This window comes from Tachypleus tridentatus, chromosome 9 (assembly GCF_004210375.1).
Source record: "Tachypleus tridentatus isolate NWPU-2018 chromosome 9, ASM421037v1, whole genome shotgun sequence".
NCBI classification, from domain to species: domain Eukaryota; kingdom Metazoa; phylum Arthropoda; class Merostomata; order Xiphosura; family Limulidae; genus Tachypleus; species Tachypleus tridentatus.
Window position 1 is genome coordinate 67,797,742 of NC_134833.1, and position 20,390 is coordinate 67,818,131.

Genomic DNA, 20,390 nt, shown 5'->3' on the forward strand with positions numbered 1-20,390 from the left:
CAAAATATAAATTTTAACACTATGGTAATGTTTCATTGATTCTTGTTGGCAACTGAATGAATCAAGTTGAGAATACTTATAATTCTGTAGAATTCCAATATACTTGTACTAAGGACATGTCATAAGGGTTCTGTTTGAATAAACATAATGATCAAATTTAGGATCTGAGGTAACTGTCATGGTACCCCATGAAGTGTCTTAACTATAGAGAAAGAAGCTAGCATATGGTATTGGTACATGCTAGGAGAAATCAATTCAATAGCAGTCCACAAATAAACCTTGATAAAAACAGTGTTTAACATTCTTATGTTTTGTTGTCATGCCACAGTCTAAAGAGTATAGAGAATTGTCAGTAGAGCAGAGAGTTTGCACAAAAGCTTTGCGATAATGGTTGGACTCTCTAACAAACTGCTGCAGATCTTATATGCTACTTGTACACTGTGAAGTACACTCTAGATCAAGAGACTGAGACAGGGAAATTTGGAAATAAGAAAGGAAGAGGCAGAACATCTAAACTCAATGATACTGATGTTAAGTATCTTCAAATATCACCTATCATGAAGCATGAGGGGGGGAAGTGTGATGGTTTTCAGGTATTTTTCTGCTGAGACGACAGGAGATATTTGTAAAATAGATGGAATAATGGAACAACACAATTACTATCCGATACTGATCCATCATGGTACATCCAGTGGTTTGTGTATTGTTGGTAATAATGACCCCAAACACTCATCCAACTTGTGTATAAATTACTTAGCTAAGGAAGAAGCTGTTAGAATCATTTAAATGATACAATGGTCCCCATAGAGCCCAGATCTTAACCCAGTGGAGTAGATCTGCGATTTGATAGATTAAAAATGTAACAAATTAAAAGTAACTTTCAAAGAATCTTTGAGTGTATGAGACATTTGGAGTAAAATACCAAAAGACACTGATTAAATACATTACGACAAAAACCTGATATTCGGTCTTCAATTATTAAAACAAAAGGGGTGACACACAACATTAACTGTTTGCTGAACTTAGCACTTCAACCAAGTTTCTGTTTTACTAAATATCTAGATTAATCAAATTTTGATGTTCCACCTGTGATTTATCTTGTTCTTCAAAAGTTGCCCTGAACTCTCATTTTGTCCTCATATATTTGGACAGTACTGTACATAACAACAAAAATCTTTATTTTCTTGTTGGTTATGTTACAAGTTTTGTTTCTTCAAAGATAGCTCTTACCAAAAAATAATGTTTTTCAAGGTGTCTGAAAATTATGTTCTAAACTAGTGCATTATTAATCCATTATATTTCCTACATGTATTCTTTGGAGGTTTACTTCTTTTTAGTTATAAATTCAGTTACAGACAAAAGGTTCATGTAGTATGATTACAAAAATCCTACAGTTAGACAAAGTTTGTGTAGTTTTTATATGAGAAGTGTGAAGTTACAGACAAGGTAAATGAAAGATGTTTACATAAAAATCACACATTACAGCTAGTTCTTGAGCAGGTGAAAATGGTTACTTTCAGCTTATAGTTCAGTGCAAAGAGAAGTGGAACAGCCTATTATAGGAACACCCTATTTTCTACAATTCTCATTCTGGTTATGGTTTTTCTAATTTAAGTGTCAAGGTGTGTTTTTGTTTTTCTTTAGAATTATACACATTTTTCTCTACATTAAAATACTTTTATTTTCAAGTTTTAGACCTTTTTACAGGAGCCTTCATCAGGCAATAATGTACTATGGAATCACAATTCATTTGGCCATAGAACACTTTTAAAATAACTGGTACCTTGTATTAAAACTTGCAAATAAAATTATTTTAACATGGAGAACAATCTGTATGTAATTCTACATTAATTTACCTATGTTATGAGTTTTAACAAATAAACATCAACTAACTTTTAATTTGCACACCAGAACTATCCCAGGTGGAGCCAGTAGCAGAAGCATGGTATTCACTAGAGTGGACTATTCAGGTCCTACTGTTGCTTCTTGTATTGTTTACAATCATCAAAATCAAATGGTATTTCTACCATGATGGAGATAAATAATAATTTTAAAGTCAACTTGACATCAGACTTCACTTTCATAATCATTGCCCAGACTGGAGGAATCTAACTAATGTTTCCCCAGTTTTATTCTTATCACAGTGGTGATACTTATCCAAGTTGCACAAAACTTTGGAAAAACCCAATGACCAGTATCTAATGTTTATTGCTGTGCACTAGTATTTCCATGTGAACAATAACTTTTTGTATAATGTTAAACATGTTATAGATATTTCTGTGGAGAAAGGCCCACCATTTTCAGGAGACATAAAGATGCCTGAGGTTTACGTACTGGAGTAGAAATAAATTTACATCTAACACAATGTACAGCGATATCATTTGTAAATAGAATTCCACAGATACACTTTCGAGAGCTGTTAAATCAGGATTTTGTCGTGTAAATGAATATTTGAGTTATATTTCATAACTCGTGCCACTGTACAATATACTAATTGTATACGTACATCTATCTACTCCAGTTTGCAAAGACACCTCCAGTGTTTTTCTCTCATAACTGTCTGGACATCTCGTTCTGTTACACTGCTAACTAGATAATTCTGATTCTTTATTCTCGAGTTCCTCTATTGCTGCTATATTTGTGGAACTTTGAATTTAGTGGTGGATTGGCTGTTTTTTTCATGGACGAAATTCTTCCAAAATACCAATCCTTACATCCTCTGTGATCATTTGTAGCTACCTTCTTCACCAAGGCTCACACTCTCTTTCTCTTGATCACCAATTGGTAACCCTTCTCATTGATTCACATTTTTTCAGCATACTCTTCCTTATTTTTAACTTCATGAGTTGCTGTCTTTGAAGTTTAAACCTTCTCTCAAGCACATAGACAGATCTTAGTATTACTTATCTGAAGCTACGAATGATAACCTTTACAAAATTCTTTTCTTGGTGATACAAGATTCCAAACTTCTGTACCAGTTCTCTTGAAAAAGATTTGTTTTCATGGTAATGAGCTAATATCATGAATACAGAACATTATTTTGTGCATATTGAGTGTTGCAAGCATCTGAGATGAGGTTCAACATACTGAAGTACATCTACTCTTCTGTTATGTTAGTTTTGTTGCTTAATCCCTCTGTCTAGGTTCATGTATATGGTGGGGGGACCTCCCAGGGAAGGTTCTGTTTTTTCAGCTTACCTCCTCTGGGATTTAAACATCCACTCACGTGTTTGCTGAAAGTGAGGAGAGGATTCTGATGGTTGAGGGGTTCAACCCTAACACACCATTTTGGCTTTGAATTACTGTAGACAGGTAGCCTTGGGGTGGCCCCTTAGGGTCAATCAGCTGGTCCACTTGGGCTAGGGCAAACCTAGTATCAGTGTTGGATGTTCTCAACAGGTGTTGTGGACATTGTATCTGATGCTGGTGTTTGGGTATAGTGCTCACAAAACCCTGACATTGTAATGCATCCCCTTGTAGGGCTGCATGGTGGGTGGGATCAGTGAGCACTGAAATATTCGTTTTTTATTATGGATTCTCCAAATAAAAATTTTAAATAAAATGGTGAAAAGCAGTCCTTAGGTAAACAACCATGTCTTGAAGATTCTGAGCAACAATCTCCAACATCTGTAACACCTGTACCTCATTTTCTTGTACTACATTCTCTTTCGGACAAATTTTTGGGTAGATGTCTCCCTTTTTCATTCAGAAAGGACTAGAGGGACTTGCTGGCTCTCCAAAGTCAGTAAAGAAGCTTTGCTCTGTGATATGTGATTTGTGGAAACATCCAAATATCAACACAGTAAATTCCTCTTGCATTCAAAGGCGATTGGGGATATACCTATTGAGGTTAAACCTCATGCTACTTTTGAATTCGTCATGAGGAGTTATTGTTGAGAGGGTTTTGAAGAACATCCCAGAGTTGGAGATTCTTCCTAGTTTCTCCATCCAAGGAGTTTCTGCAGTGAGGTATATCTCCACTTTTAAAGATGGAATTTTGATGCTGACCAGTGTCCTCATTCTGACATTTACATCACTGCATTCAGCTGCCACCATCAAGACAGGTTATCTTAATTGCAAGGTACAGCCATACATTCCAAACCATTTCAGATATTACCAGTTTCAGCAGTTCGGTTACTCGAAGACGTTGTGGTTCCTTGATGTGTGCTCATTGAGGTGGCAAGGACCACAATGCCTATGAGTATGAAATGGACCCTCATTGCATCAATTGCAACAGCTCTCACTAATTCTACTTTTATTCTTGCCTTAAATGGTTGGAAGAAAAGGAGATGCAGTGTTTTAAAACTATTCAAAACATTATTTATCCTGAGGCTTGAAAGTTGCTGTTCACCACTTCATCTCGATTGTATGCTACTGCACTTTGTTTCACTCCTACATTGGGAGTGCAGATGAATCTCCCTCTGCTTCCAAAAGAATCGTTCTCAAATCAAATAAGTCTTTTGACCTCCATGGTTTAAAAAAAATAAAAAAATTGAATCAACATCAACACCCATCTGTCCCTAATATACATTCTAGCAAACCTTTGGTTCCGGGTATGGGCATTTCCTTGGGTACATCTTCTCCCACCCGAAGGTGCAAAATGATAATTCATTCATTTTTCAGTTGCTTAAATCCTGTTCCAACAACAAAGACCAGTCCAATCAACCCAGAGCAAGATCCATGGAGGTCGAAAGACCTCTTTCAAATAAAGACGAAAAAGATGTGGTCATAAACAGAAGGGCTCTCCATCCAGTTTGCCCACACACAAATGAAAATGGCCACCTTGACACAATGGAACTGTTGAGGTTTACATTCTAATCTGGATGACATCAAAGCACTGACTGCTTCTTACCATTCTGTATGTCTTTCCTCACAGGAAATATTTCTGAAACCTGCTGATACAGCCACCTTTTGGCAGTTTTCTTTGTACAGAAATGACAGGCTGTATGGTGGACGAGTATATGGAGGGGTGACACTGTTGGTTGATCAGCATGTGCTCACCCTGTCTTTGCCACGCAACACATCCTTGGAGGCCATAGGCATGCTTGTTTCCTTGGGTCACACCATCACTGTTTGTTCTCTCTACCTGTTGCCTGGAGAGACCTATGATCAATCAGACCTTGATGCTGTCATTGAACAGTTGCTGTGTCTCCCTTTTTAGTTCTGGGAGACTTTAATGAACATCATGCCCCTCTGGGGAAATGGTGATATTGATGGGAGGGGTTGCTCGGTAGAGCGTATGTTCTCTGATCACAACCTTTTTCTTTTCAATGATGGTTTTTTTACTTATTTTCATGGACCTAGTCAGTCTGTTACTGCTATTGATCTCTCAATTTGCTCCCCTTCACTGTTCTCCCATTTTTCATGGAGGGTTGGCAATAACCCACAAGGCAGTGATCATTCTCCTGTAATTTTGAGAGAGACTGGCTGTGGTCAATGCCACATGACCTGTGTGCCTCGGTGGAAGCTGGATCAAGCAACCTGGCCATCTTTCACTGCTTTTGCAGAATTTGATCATGCCATCTTCTGTAAGCCATCAATTGACTGTGTAGTAGCAGTAACTGACTATTATACAGGCAGCTGCTCAGTGTATTTCTAAAACCTTGACACGTTTTCCACAATATCCTCGTCCATGGTGGAATCCTGTCTGCCATGTGCACATGCTTGGTGGGTAAGATGTCAAAGCCAGAAGGACTCTTGGATTAAGTTCACAATCAGCATATCTTCTACCACCAGTTCCAAAGTCATATGGACAAGATTCAAAACATCAGTGGACAGTGTAACTCTCACCCTCTTAACCTTGTTCTCTGATGGCCAGGAAGTAGCTGATACCCAGAACCATTGCCAATACTCTAGGTGAAAGCTCTTGTTATGTATCTAACACTTCTGTTTCATCATCCACCTTCTTAGCCACCAAGACTCGGGCGGAGGGATTACCTCTTTCCTTTTAAACTGGTTTTTCTTTATGACTATAATTGTTCCTTTACACTGGTAGAATTCAAACTGGCCCTTCATTGGTCTGGCAGTACATCAGTTGGACCTGATGAATTACACTATGAAATGCTGCAGCTTCTATCTCCTGCTTTTCTTGCTATTCTTTTGATTGTTTTTAACCAGATCTGGCAGGAGAATGTTCTTCCTGATGCCAGGTGCCAGGCTATTGTCCTACCTTTCTTTCCCCCTTGATGTGGATTCTTGTACTTTGTGAGTGGACCTACCAGTTTACCCCTCTGGGATCTAAACATCCACCTGTATGTTTGCTGTGCGTGGTGACCTGTGAAGGAGAGGAGAGGATCCTGGTGGTTGAGAGGTCCAACTCCAACACGCCACTTTGGCCTTGAATTTCTGTAGACTAGCAGTCGTGGAGTGTCCCCCAAGATCAATCAGCTAGTCCATTTGGGCTAGGGTCAACTGAGTGCCAGCTTAGAACATCCTCAATGTAGTGGACATTATATCTGATACTGGTGTTCGGGTATAGTGCTCACAAAACCCTGTTGTCATTGCAGTGACCTTATATGGCACTGTAATGTGTCCCCTCATAGGGCTTCGTGGTGGGTTGGGTCAGTGGGCACCAAAATATTCTATTTTTATTATGGATACCCCTCAAATAAAAAACAAAACAAGCATGACAGCATAGAGAAAACTGAAAAACCCTTAGGACAGATGTCTACATTTTTTTATTCAGAAGGGTTTAGAAGGGCTTGCTGGCTCACCTAAATAGGTAAAAGAAATTATGGTTTGTAGACATTTTAGTGGAAACAGCTTCATCACAACATTCCAAACTCCTCTTGAAGTCGAAGGCTATTGGGGATATAACCATTGAGGTTACTCCTCATTCTACTTTGAATTCTTCCAGAGGAGTTATAGTAGAGAGGGATTTAAAGACCATTCCAGAGTTGGAGATCCTTACAGGTGTTACAGCTGTGCACCAAATTTTTACTCATAGAGACAGGATTATGCCGCTGACAAACATTCTAATATTAACATTTACAACATCAAGTTTTCCTACCACAATTAAGGCAAGAAGTCTGAATCATAAGGTACAGCCTTATATTTCTAACTTTGTTAGATATTTTCATTGCCAACAATTTGGTCACTCAAACATCTTACGTGGTTCCTTAACATGTGCCTGTTCTGCTGGTAAAGACCATGGTGTTTTTTAATGCCAACTAGAACCACATTGTGGTAACTGTGGTCCACATCCTTCCTATTTTACTTCTTGCCCTATATGGGTGGAAGAGAAAGAAGTACAATGTCTTGAGACAGTTCATAATATTACTTACCCAGAGGCTTGGAATTTACTGTTCCCAATTCCACCTCAGACTTATGCTGCTGTAATCCATTCCACTACTACAGTAGGAGTCCATACAGACCTATCCATGCCTCCTACAGAATCCTTAACAGTGCATCTTAATCTAGTACCCTACCAAAATCAACAAAGTTAATGAATCAGTATCCACTTCTATCTCTGTCCCTACCATATCTTCCAGTCATTGCCCAACTTCTTGTTCAAGCCCAAGTGTTTCCATGGGGTCTTCCTCTCTTGAAACCCCAAAAATTAAACAACCCATTTGTTCATGTCCTCAATCACTGGAATGTATGTCTACAAACTCCAACCTGCCAACTTGATCTAGAGCAGGATCACTAGAGAGTGACTGACTCATGTCTGGTAAATGAAAAAAGTGTGGTTGCAAGCAGAAGGTCTTTGTGCCATGTTCTCCTCCAAACTAAAGAAAAATGGCCACACTAATCCAATGGAACTGTCAAGGTTTTCAATCAAATGTGAATGACATCAAGGATTTGATTGACTTTTATCATCCCAATTGTCTTTCTTTTCAAGAAACATTTTTAAAACCTACTAATACAGTCAAAATTCAACAATACTCCTTATACTGAAATGTTAGGTCATGTGTAGGACAAGGACATGGGGGAGTAGCACTGCTGGTTGATCAACATGTGCCCACCCATCCCTTGTCATTGAATACGTCCTTGGAGGTTGTAGCCATCCGTTTCTCCTTGGGTTGTACCATCACTGTTTGCTCTTTGTACCTTACCCCTGGAAAAAAATTATCCTTCAGACCTTGATGACCTCATTGAGCAACTGCAAACCCCCATTTTAATTTTGGAAGATCTTAATGGGCATAATACCCTCCATAGGAACTTGGAGTTCCTCAAGGATGTGTTTTGAGTGTTACACTTTTCATTATAAAGATTAATGCCATCAGTGAACAGCTACCCCCTATAATTACATATGGTCTTTTTGTTGATGCCCTTATTTGATCCAGCGTCAGATTAACGAGATTCCCACTGTCCCTATCTACTATCTAGCGAAACCACAGCCAAGGGAATGGGCTTGGAGAAATCAACGGGGAAAGTTTTATGGTTTATGGTTCTGCCAAAACCTTGGCAACAAAAATTCTGGATCCTATCCACCATTAGGGGCTTTGGCTTTGCACTGGGGGCCTTTTGTACTTCTCCAGTTCAAAGTTTGTATGTAGAGTCCCATGAACCCCCTCTGTATATTCACTGTTTGCAACTGTCTCTTATGTATGCTTCAAAATTTTGCTCTTTACCACAGCATCTTACTTGGGGTTGTGTTTTCCATCCTCAGTGGGCCACACTTTTTTATAATAGAAAATCTGCCATTGTTCCTATTAGCCTTCATATTTGGGCACAAGCAGAAATATTGGATATATCTTTGAATAACATAGCAGTATCAACAGTTTGGCCTCTTCCACCATGGCTAATTACTGTCCCCAACTGTGACTTATCTTTGAGTCATCTGAGGAAGACTAGTACTCCCGATTGGAAATATCGCTCTTTATTTGCTGAACATCTTTCAAACAATTCATTCATTTCCATATATACGGGTGGTTCAAAATCAGGTGACTATGTATGATCTATACTGATTCACTCAGCTGTCTATTGGCTTTGACATCAATCCATGCTAGTTATTATCCTATTCTAATCAATATCCAAAACAAACTGGCCCATCTCTCTCTATCATCTATCTCTGTCTAGGTTTTTTTGGATACCAGGTCATGTTGGTATTTGTGGGAATGAGCTAGCTGACAGAGCAGCAAATTCCATCTGCTCTGGCTCTATTACCATCATCCCTGTTCCATAAATGGACTATGGTCCTGTTATCAAAACCTGACTATATGCCAGTTGGCAGTCGAACTGGAGTGAGTAACGAAATAATAAGCTTTTTCAAATCAAGCCTTCTTTAGCTCTTTGGCCATCTTGTTTCTGTGAAGATTGAAGGGAGGAAGTTGTTTTAGCTAGGCTATGCATTAGTCACAGTTTCTTAACTTGTCACTTCCTTTTATCTGGTATTGATGCACCAACGTGTGGTTTGTGTGGCACTCGGGTCACAATCGTACATATTTTATTACCATGCTGTTGTTACAATCAAGAATGATGACACCATTTTAAACATATTTTTAAAGTAGGTTTGCTTTTGACATTAGCCAATGTCATAAGTGATACTGGCTGCCTCACTCATGTATTTACATTTTTAAGAGCCATTGGTCTTTTTAACTTAATTTAAGGTTTTTATTGAACTATACACTGTTTTAGCATGATTTCTTTTACACATTATAACTTTACCTTGACCTGAACCCAGGACTGGAAAGGCAAACTTCAGGTAACTGGCAGAAAGTTTGAACTTAATGCTTCAGTCTTCCTGGCAGGTCTTTTAATTTTATATATTTTTTACCTTCATTTCCATATACCATAATCGTGTACTACATTTTGTTTAAGACAGATAGTCTAGTAGCTTTGTGCCAATAAACATGAATTACCTACCTACTTACCTTTCTCTAAGCCTGGGAAGGATCCCAAGATTCCTTCACACTACCATCCAATTGCTTTGACAAGCTGTCTCTGTAAGACATTAGAGACGACGGTTAATGCTCATTTTATTTGATTCTTCAAATCAAACAACCTCCTCTTGCCCACCCAGCATGGGTTTTGATGACAACGCCCCACCATGGACCACCTGATTCGACTTTAAACTTCAATTGGAGAAGCCTTTCTCGAATGACATCTTGTATCAGTATTCTTTGACATTTAGAAGGCTTATGATACAACTTGGTGATATGGTATTTTGCAAGACCTTCATATATATGGGTTATGTGACCATTTTCCTATTTTTATTTAAAAATTTTTATCAGACAGGATTCCAAGTTCGTGTGGGTTCAACACTTTTCCATTCTTTTGTCACACTTTTCAGTATAAATATTGATACCATCATTGAACAACTCTTTCTTACTGTTGCAGTGGGCTCTATGTTGACAACTTTCACATCTCATGTCTGTCGTCGAACATAAGATATTGAGTGGCAGCTACAGAGTGTCCTCAGTTGTTTACTGAAGTGGGCCACAGCAAACAGTTTTAACTTCTCTCTGTGTAAAACTGTTTACACACACTTTTGCTGCAAACAGGGTATTCACCCTGATCCTAAAGTCCATATTGGTGAAGTGTGCTACCTGTGGTCCCTGAGGCAAAGTTTTTGTAGCTTATCTTTGACCGTAAGCTGACCTTTATACCAAACATCAAGCAGCTATGAGTCAAATGTATAGGAGCACTGAATATCCTCCATATCCTTTCTTCCAGCAGTTGGGGAGAGGATTGATGTTCTGTGCTAAATATTCATCTTGCTCTTTTTCAATCGAAACTCTACTATGGATCACTGACCTGTGGCTGTGCCAGGACCTTGGCTTTAAAGATGCTGGACCCCATTCATCATCAAGAACTTTGGCTCTGCACTGGGACTTTCCACACTTCTCCAATTCAGAGCTTATACACAGAGTTTCGTGAATCTCCTCTGCACCTCTGCTGTTTGCAACTGTCTTTACTATATGCTTCGAAACTTTGTTCCTTACCAAAGCATCCCACCTGGGGTTGTGTTTTTCTTTCTCGGTGGGTCATTCTTTTTCAGAACAGACAGTCTGCCATTGCTTCTTGCTTCTTTTGGCCTTCATATCCAGGCTTAGTTGGATGAATTGGGTCTGTTCTTGGATAACATTGCTGTATCCACTGGTCAGCCCATCCCACCATGGCTTCTTACAGTCCCCAATTGTGACCTATCTTTAAGTCATCTGAGAAAAGCAGATACTCCCGATTGGGAAATATTGTCTGTTATTTGCTGAACATCTTTCAAACCACCCTTTCATTCCTATTTACACAGATGGTTTGAAATCTGTGGGCTCTGCTGTGGTTTGTTGTGGCTTGGTGGTTGCTTGTGAAATCCCCTCTGTCTTTTATGTTCACTGCTGAACTGTATGCCATTTCTCTTGTCCTGGATCACATGGAAGCTAGTCAGCACTCAAGTTGCACTATTTATGCTGACTCGCTTTGTTCTCTACTAACCTTGGAATTGATTTATGTTAGTTCTCACCTTGTTCTTGCCAATATTCAAAACCAATTGGCCCATTTCTCTTTAACATCTCCTTCTATCCAGTTTTTCTGGATACCAGACTATGTTGGTATTCGTGGGAACGGGCTTACCGACACTGCAGCTAAATCTGTCTGCTCTGGCACTATTACTGCTGTGCTTGTTCCATACATGAACTATGGTCCTGTATTCAAAACTTGGCTCCATGCCAGTTGGCAATCAACTTGGAGTGAGCAACATGAAAATAAACATTTCCAAATAAAACCCTTTATTGGACTTTGGCTGTCTTGCTTCCATAAGGATCAGAAAGGGGAAGTTGTTCTAACTAGACTATGCATTTGTCACAGTTTTTTAACTCATTGTTCTTTTATCTGGGACTGATGCACCATTGTGTTGTCTGTGCAACACTCAGGTCACAATAAGCCACATTTTACTGTCTTGCTGCTGTTATGACTCTCAACAACTGCACCATTTTAAACATGTTCTGTCCCAAGGTTTGTCCATAACGTTAGACAGTGTTATTGGTGATGATAACACTGTCCACCTTGGAAATGTTTTTAGTTTTTTAAAGGCCATTAATCTTTTTAATGCTATTTAAGTTTTTTAATTTATACATTAGAAAATTTTTAATGTGATTCTCTTTTAAGAATCAAAGTACATCTGATTTGATTTTGAAATTAGAAAATGGCCATAATGTCAATTAACTTGAAACCAGGACTGGAAAGGCCAAGTTCAGGTGACTTAATGCTGCTGTTTGAACTACCCTTTAGTTATCCTGGCGAGTTATTATTACAATTTTGCTCTATGTCTTTTAAAACTTTTATTTCTTTACTTTTTGAAAATGGCCATAATGACACAACCTGGAACCAGGACTGGGAAGGCAAACTGTAGGTGACTGATGGTGGTTCTTGTACTTACCTGTTGGTCCTCCTGGCAGGTTGTGGTTATTACCATTATGCTACAGAAAGGCCTTTACAACTTCTCTTACTGTAGTTACTCTCTTAACGTTGTAGACTGGATGTCAACATTAGTTTTATACTATTTGTGTTTTTAAATGCTGTTTTGTTTTACCTTCATTTCCTTTTATGAATTTTACTACATTTACTCTGCTTTTACATTTTTACCAGATGTTTGGCAAGTTCTTATTACAATTTTACTACATGTCTTTTAAAACTTGTATTACTTTACTTTTTGAAAACGGCAATAATGACACATAACCCGGAACCAGGACTGGAAAGGCCAACTTCAGGTGACTGACAGTGGTTTTTGAACTTATCTGTTAGTCTTCCTGGCAAGTTATGATAATTACAATTATGCTACAGAAGATCCTTTACAACTTGTATTACTGTAGTTTTTCTCTTACTGCTGTAGACTAGATATAAAAAATTGGATTTTATGCTATTTATGTTTTTAATTCAAAAATTAAACTTTGTTTTGTTTTACCTTAATTTCCTTTTATGAATTTTAATAATTTTACTTTAATTTTTACTTTTACTGTTTGTTTGGTGCAGATAGCCTAGTTGCTTTGTACCATAAAACACCAAACCAACCAACCATTGCTGTTTAACATCTATATATATCATACTGTGTTCAAGCTTCCACATCATAGTTACAAAGTATTGGTTGGATTTCATTGGCCAGTGAATGTTTTTTTTTTTTTTGTCTTCTAGATTTAGCTCTCATAAATTGTGAGTACTACTTGCGTGGGTCATCACGTTATGTTTTTCAGCATCACCTGAATGACATAGGTAAGTTTGTGATATTATGTTAAAATTAAATTAGTAACTTTTAGAATAAAACTTTTCCTACACGATTTTCTTGATGCGTTAATTTTTTTATGTAAATTATTTTAAAAATTTTTAGTGTATACCTCAGTCTGCTCTTAAAGATCAAAATATAGATTGTTTTCCTTATGTTAACTTGATGTCCACATTTTAACGTAATGAAAAAGGAACAAATTTAGCAAATTTTTATATGGAATAAACCAATGTAAATCAAACCTTTATAATTTGTGTGCTGATATAAATATTACTTGAGATACTGCTGTTAATTTCTTGATGTTCTAATTATATTGCAGTGGAAAATTTGATCAGTTTCATAGCTGTAGCTAGTATGACAAGTTGATGAATTGTGAATGTTTAACAGACATCAATGATAATTTGAAAATGAGAATTATTTTCAAATGTAAAGTTAAGTTGAAAATCCTTATGTGAAGGTTAATTCCATAAAAGTATTCGTAAAGCTACGTATATAATATTGGATACGTATAGTATAGGTAAATGATTATATAGATACATATTAGTCATTTCCAATCAGACTGAGTTATGTACTTGATACAAAACTAAAAATCACACTGGTCATCAGTATAGTTAATTAAGTATACCTTTCTTACATTTATACTTGTAAATATTAGTATGCACTGTTTCATCAGTTGGCTGTCCTCACTATTAACAATATTTTTGGCCATAATCTTGGTGGTTTCTCATAATATTCAACCAGTGTAATATATCTAAATTAGTCCTATATACAAGTTTTAAGATAAATATGCAAAGCAATTTTTATAATAAGTAAAATAATGAAGTAGAAATGAAGATAAATATATTTACATTTGTTATAGGAAATAAATAAAACAATTATATTTCAATAAAATGTAATTAATTTGCTCCAGTATATAAAATAAAACGTAATTTTGTTGTAAGTAAGATATCAGGCCATCCCATAAGTAATGTTCAATTTTAGGTTCAGAAGAAGAGAAAGGACTTAAAATGTTTTTGATGCTATTTAATCAATAACGTATGTTCCATTATTATTACTTATTTCTTGCCAGTGAATCATCAGCCTTTGAATACCACTTCCATAAAATTTTTGGGGCTTGGAGGCCTCTTCTTTTAGTGTAATATTCAAGCACAATAACTATTGACAGTAGAGGTCTGATGTAATTGTTACATTGAGTGGCAGCAACTCCAAATGGATCCCACCAAAAAGATCCCACCAAATGCTTAAGAAAACTTTCCTAGGGTGGAGGTCCATTTTGGGCTGTGCTTTAGCCAGTTTACCTGCACTAAGCCATTGTCTGTGGTGCTTAACATTTTTATAATATATCCATTTTTCATCTCCAGTCACTAACCTGTCCAAACAAAAGGTGAGTTACATTCACGAGAATGCAGAAAAGTGCAAATGTCCACTCTTGCTCTGTTAAATCATGGGGGGGGGGACCTATTTCCCAAGTTTTGACACCTTTCTAAGCTGTTGCAGATGACAGCAAACTGTTGAATGGGCTGAATTAAACTTCTGTGCTAGTTCTTCAACTGTTACAGCACAATTTTCATCAAGTGCAGCCAGCAGCAAGTTATCATTAAACTCAACAGGACGACCCAAACGTGATGCATCACTTAAGCTGTAGACACCTGATCTGAACTTCTGAAACCACCTTTGACATTTTCTTTCATTCATAAACACCTTGAATGTTTTTTGTAGTATCTGCTGCACTATTGCCTTTTTAAAACTCAAAGCATTATATGCCTAATGTGCTTTTCAGATACATACATTTTCATAAGGGTTTATTTGATTAATGATCTGAAAAAGTGCAGTTGCTTTAGTTTATTTGTCTGAACATTTTATACACACCCTACTACAAATTTTAGTCATTAAAGCATTGTACAAAGACAGAAATGATACACTTTTTGTATTAAATTGTGGACATTATTTATGGGATGACCTAATAAATAAAAATATATTATTATGTAGTAACTAGTATAATCAGTATTATTAATGAAAGGAACAAAATAGCATACCTTAAGGAAACGATAAACACTGAGCCACAGTCATTGTATGTTTATTTGGATATTTGTTTTCTATAAACCATGCTTTACTAAAGAAAACTAGTAAAGTTATTTTAACCTAATTTATTTTATTTCAAACTGTGTGGGGTTGGTAGCATCAGTTTTGTCACAGCACAAGAAACAAAAAAACTGTTTATGAAGTAACAAAATTGTAAATAAATACTATGTAATTAATAATAATATTAATATTGTAAGAATAAAGCAACTAGCTAGACTAGACATAGTTCTAAAAACTTTCACCACCTGACTTAACTACCCTGTATAAGATGTGCATCTTCAGGAAGTAATAGTATCTTCTCTTTTCTAAAAGCTGAAAAGGAAACATAATAAGCCTCTAGAAATATGAAATTTCTATAAATGTAATTCATTATTTGTACAGATGTATCATAACAAAGAAAGTAAATGTAAAAACTAATAATGTATTTTCGAACTTAACTGGTAAGTGCTATAAAGAATAATAACTAAAAACAGTTGATTTAAACTAGTAGCTGTTAACCCTAAGCAATATCCAAAGGAATTAAAGTTTTGATGTGAAAGTTTTTATGGTAGTAATATATCTTTAAAACTTGCAAACTTGTAGTTGTTAACAAGAATATTTTTAAATAGAATGTGGATGAACACCAGTAGAGATATAAGATAATACAGATAAATGATAATATAGGTTATATGTATACATATCACATAGATAGATAATTTAATAATAAGCTTGCTTATTGAGGTGCTCTTATATGAAACCATGTATAATTGTTTCATGTTTGTTTTTTTCCAACAGGTTTCTATATATTGGGTAACTTTCAGACACATTTGTACTTTTTCATTTTTTGAAATTGTTTAAGGCATTGATTGTTTACTTTTTGTTTCAGGAAGTCGACTTGAGAAACACTGGTTTTTGGTACAGGATACAACAACAAAAACGGAACGACTTCTGACAATGGCTCCTGTCAATGCCAACTGTCTCGTAAACTGTAACGCTGCTACTCAGTGGGCACTTCTAGAAATTTTCTTGGCTTTCCAGCATCCTTACGTTTATCCTATCTTGGATATTACTTTCATAACCTTGGCAGACCAACAGTACGTTGTTACAGTGATGCCTTTCAATGAGAAAGGTTCTCTTAAAGATCTTTTATATCACGTACGTAGAAGTTTATTTTCTACATATCAAAAAGTAGATGTATGTGGTCAGTAATACATGTCTATATTTTATTACATGTCATTTTTTGTAACACTAACATGGGACACATTGTTAAATGTTTAGCACTGTTTTATCTTTACTGTTCTTGTGTTTCTTCTCCTTAACATCTTCATAACTTCTGTTGTTGATTTGTAATTACTTATCAAGATTATTTCTTTACCTTGTACATTCACTTTTCAGTGTTATCTGTTTAACAGTTGTTATATACTGAAGTTAAGTAAACCATACTTGGTAGTGTTTCCTATTCAGGTATTGTTTTGTAAGACTCAAAAACCTTCTTGAAATGTACTTGTTTTAAATATTTACTCATACCTTTATTTTAAACAAGTTTAGTATAGATCTTGGGATTTCATGATTATATTTTTAATGTTTTTTTAGCATGAAGTTGTAGTGGGATATCTGTATTGTCTTCACCATGGGGATCACACCCTAAGTTATAGAATTATAAGCTTATAATTGTATCTGAGAGACTGCATTTTTAATGACAGAAAGTATGTCAAAAAATAAAAATCTGTTTGTATCATATCTTGTATTTAAATATTTTTTTAGGCAGGCTCCTAAAACATGCATCTTCAGGGGTCAGTCCTGTAGCTTATTGTAAAATGGAGTCTACAGTGGAGGTTATCAGAAAATTAACTGAATCGAGTAACAAATGTTACTTAAATTGACAGCTGGTAGTTTTCAGGATACCATCTCATAATTGCCCAGCAATAGCTTAGTAACTAGCCTTATTCATGGGGGCAAACACTTAACATAATTTAAGTTAGGCCATAGCACAAAATTTATGGAAATTCCACTACTTTGAAGATTTTAATTTTTTTAATGAAACATATCTTTTTAAAATATAAACCAGAAAGTTTCCAAAAAGTATCAGAATTTTTAGTCACTAAAGTACAAACACTTACCGGAAATAACAGGTGTTATTCTTGGATAATATCACCATTTTTAATGATTGTTTGCATACTGCAAGTGTTAGAATTTTACACAGAAAACTACTGGAAAATTTATTGATCTAATTATCACAAGGCCACACCATCCCCAAGATTAGACTCCAAGTTTTAAGCATAGAGCTTCTACTATGCATAAAGTACTTTTAACTCATTTTAGTGCATAACCTGTGGAGCAGTAACCTTTTTTTTTCACAGGGATATTTCCTCTTCCATTCACAAGTTCTGTTTATAATGGTTTACAGATGCTGAATGATGAGTACACTAACAGATTTGTGACATGAACTTTGAAACACTACACTTTAAACATGGGTTAATTATCATGGGCCCTTTGGGATAGTGCATTCAAGTGTGTGTAGGGTGAGGGTTCATTAACTGTGACAGCCTTGTCAAAAGCTATGAAATGCCTGCAACACATCTTGAACACACATTGCTTGGCTTATGTACATATACACATACACATTGAGTATCACTTACACACATGATAGGCTGTATGTGCTGTATAAATTTCACACTAGTACAGCTAGCACGCACATCTTCAAACTGAATGTTCATTGTATGGGCGTTCGTAGTAACGTTCTTTGTGGACTGTACATGGCTGAGTGTTTGTAAACTTAGAAAGGTCCATTACAGGTTTGATTACAAAATGCTTTGATCATATATACAGAGTCAATCTTTAAACGGTTCTGTTGATTTTAAGGGGTCGTGATCTACCTAACCAGAACTTTTGAAGATCATTGGCTCTTTGGACCCCACCAACTTCAAAGCCCTGCATGTTATCAGAAAACCTTAAATGTGTTTAAAGGCCCTATTGTTGATACCAAAAAAAACTTGAATTCATATTTAGAAGGCTTTGCTATAGAAACTAGGTGATAATTAATCCATGGGATCCATGCCACAGTTATCATTAAGCCATATAAGCTATATGCCAGAGTTATGTTTATTAGCAATCCATAGTTTAAAATCACAAATAAAAGAAGTAATTGCATAAATGTTAAAGTTAACATGTTTCAATTGCTGGTTGGGCCCTATGTTTTTTTCCTTATTCCATTCAGAGTCACTGCCAGGACAATTGGTCTGAGAAATATAATACTTCTGGCCATGGACTTGATGAACTACAAGTTAAACAACTAGGTCGTCAAATTTTAGAGGGGATCATGTTTCTTGAAGATCAAGGATTTCCACCATTTGATCATCTGCATTCAGCAAATGTAATTATTCAGAATGGAGTAGCAAGGTATTTTCATCATAATACTGCAGTCAGTAAAATTAACTTAGTCATGATATGTGATGGAACTGACAGTAGAATTTTTGCGTGTGAAAATATTTTCAATAATTTATATGTCTTTTCCCCTACAATACAAAGACTCGTACAATTTCTTGTGAAATTACATACACTGGTGATGATTGTACATGGTAATGTTTTTTACATACACTGGTGATGATGGTAATGTTTTTTACATACACTGGTGATGATGGTATTGTTTTTTACATACACTGGTGATGATGGTAATGTTTTTTACATACACTGGTGATGATGGTATTGTTTTTTACATACACTGGTGATGATTGTACATGGTATTGTTTTTTACATACACTGGTGATGATTGTACATGGTAATGTTTATTACATACACTGGTGTTGATGGTAATGTTTTTTACATACACTGGTGATGATTGTACATGGTAATGTTTTTTACATACACTGGTGATGATTGTACATGGTAATGTTTTTTTTATCCAAACCCATTTTATACATTTAGAGAATTCAGCATCATTTAAAAATAAAACCTGTCACATTTTTGTCAGTAGACTTTGTCATCGTTTGAAAATAAAACTAATGTCACACTATACTTCAGTAGAGTTTATAATTTTAAAACAAAACCTATGTCACACATTACTAAATGTGTACAAATGTAACATGTATGCTTATTTTATTTGTGTGTGTATGTATAAAGCACAAATTCTAAGCAGAGCTGGTTTTTTACCATGCCAAGGTAGCAGAATGTCTAGAAAATTAAAGTAAATGGCACATCACATAGATAGTGACCAATCACTTTCAGAAACTTGCAAACTAGCATGCTGATGCCACAACATAGTAGATTTGTCATATCCCACCTGTTAAATGTATGGATGCATTCTAATTTAAACACAATTGAAACAGCAAACAAGAAGAACCCACTTGTTGAGTTCCAATATGGATGAGAAGGAAAGTGTAACGTGTAGATACATAAACAGACCTTTACTGGAACAGGTCACAGGTCTGTGGAATTAACAAAATATTCAAGACACACTCTTTCAAACTCTATTTTCTGCAAATTTATGGAGCTATGAAATATACAAGTTGCATCATGTTAGATAAAAGAAGTTATTTTAATGTAATGTTTGAAATTTATGATCTACATATACTGATAAATAAAACAAAGATCCATGGTTCCCCTCATCATGTGTGATATACTGGAACTTCTTAAGATAAATCAGAAATGTTTAAAATGTTAGAGAACACTAGTACTACTAACATAGATGGTGTCATTGTACTCTTATGTTTACTGTACTTTGTTATGTATATTTACTTTTTCCCTTAAACATAGTAATTAATGCAACATATTGTTTATCTGTCCAACTCACTTAATGATCTAAATCTGTTTTGTAAATCGGTAACATCCTCTTCATAGCCACCAACACCAAAACATATCATCTGGAAATTTAATTTATAAACCATTCCTTCACTTATGTCATTGATGTAAATCAAAAAGAGCAGTGGTACTAAGACTGAGCCCTGAGGTACCCCACTTCTAACATTAATCCAGTTTGACTGAACTCAATTTATTACGACCCTCTGCTTTTTTCCATCCAGCCACTGTTCTATCTAACTTAACTTATCCTTTACACTTAGAAATAATTTAAGGAGCCTTTTATGTAGTACCTTGTCAGATCTTGTCTGTAAATCCAGATACACCAAACACATTTAAGGCATGGATTTACTTTTAAAGTATGCTGAGTTTTCTCACT

At 35.9% G+C, this 20,390-nt stretch overlaps 1 protein-coding gene across 3 annotated transcripts in view; it reads left to right on the forward strand.

Moving 5' to 3' along the window:
* Slob (Slowpoke binding protein) overlaps positions 1-20,390 on the forward strand; it is a 48,348-nt gene that overhangs the window by 13,289 nt on the left and 14,669 nt on the right. For all 3 annotated transcript variants that reach the window (XM_076454743.1, XM_076454742.1, XM_076454744.1), the window contains exons 5-7: positions 13,069-13,146; positions 16,104-16,372; positions 18,435-18,616. In XM_076454743.1, the coding sequence (XP_076310858.1) occupies positions 13,069-13,146; positions 16,104-16,372; positions 18,435-18,616 (529 nt within the window). The remainder of the gene's footprint in view (positions 1-13,068; positions 13,147-16,103; positions 16,373-18,434; positions 18,617-20,390) is intronic.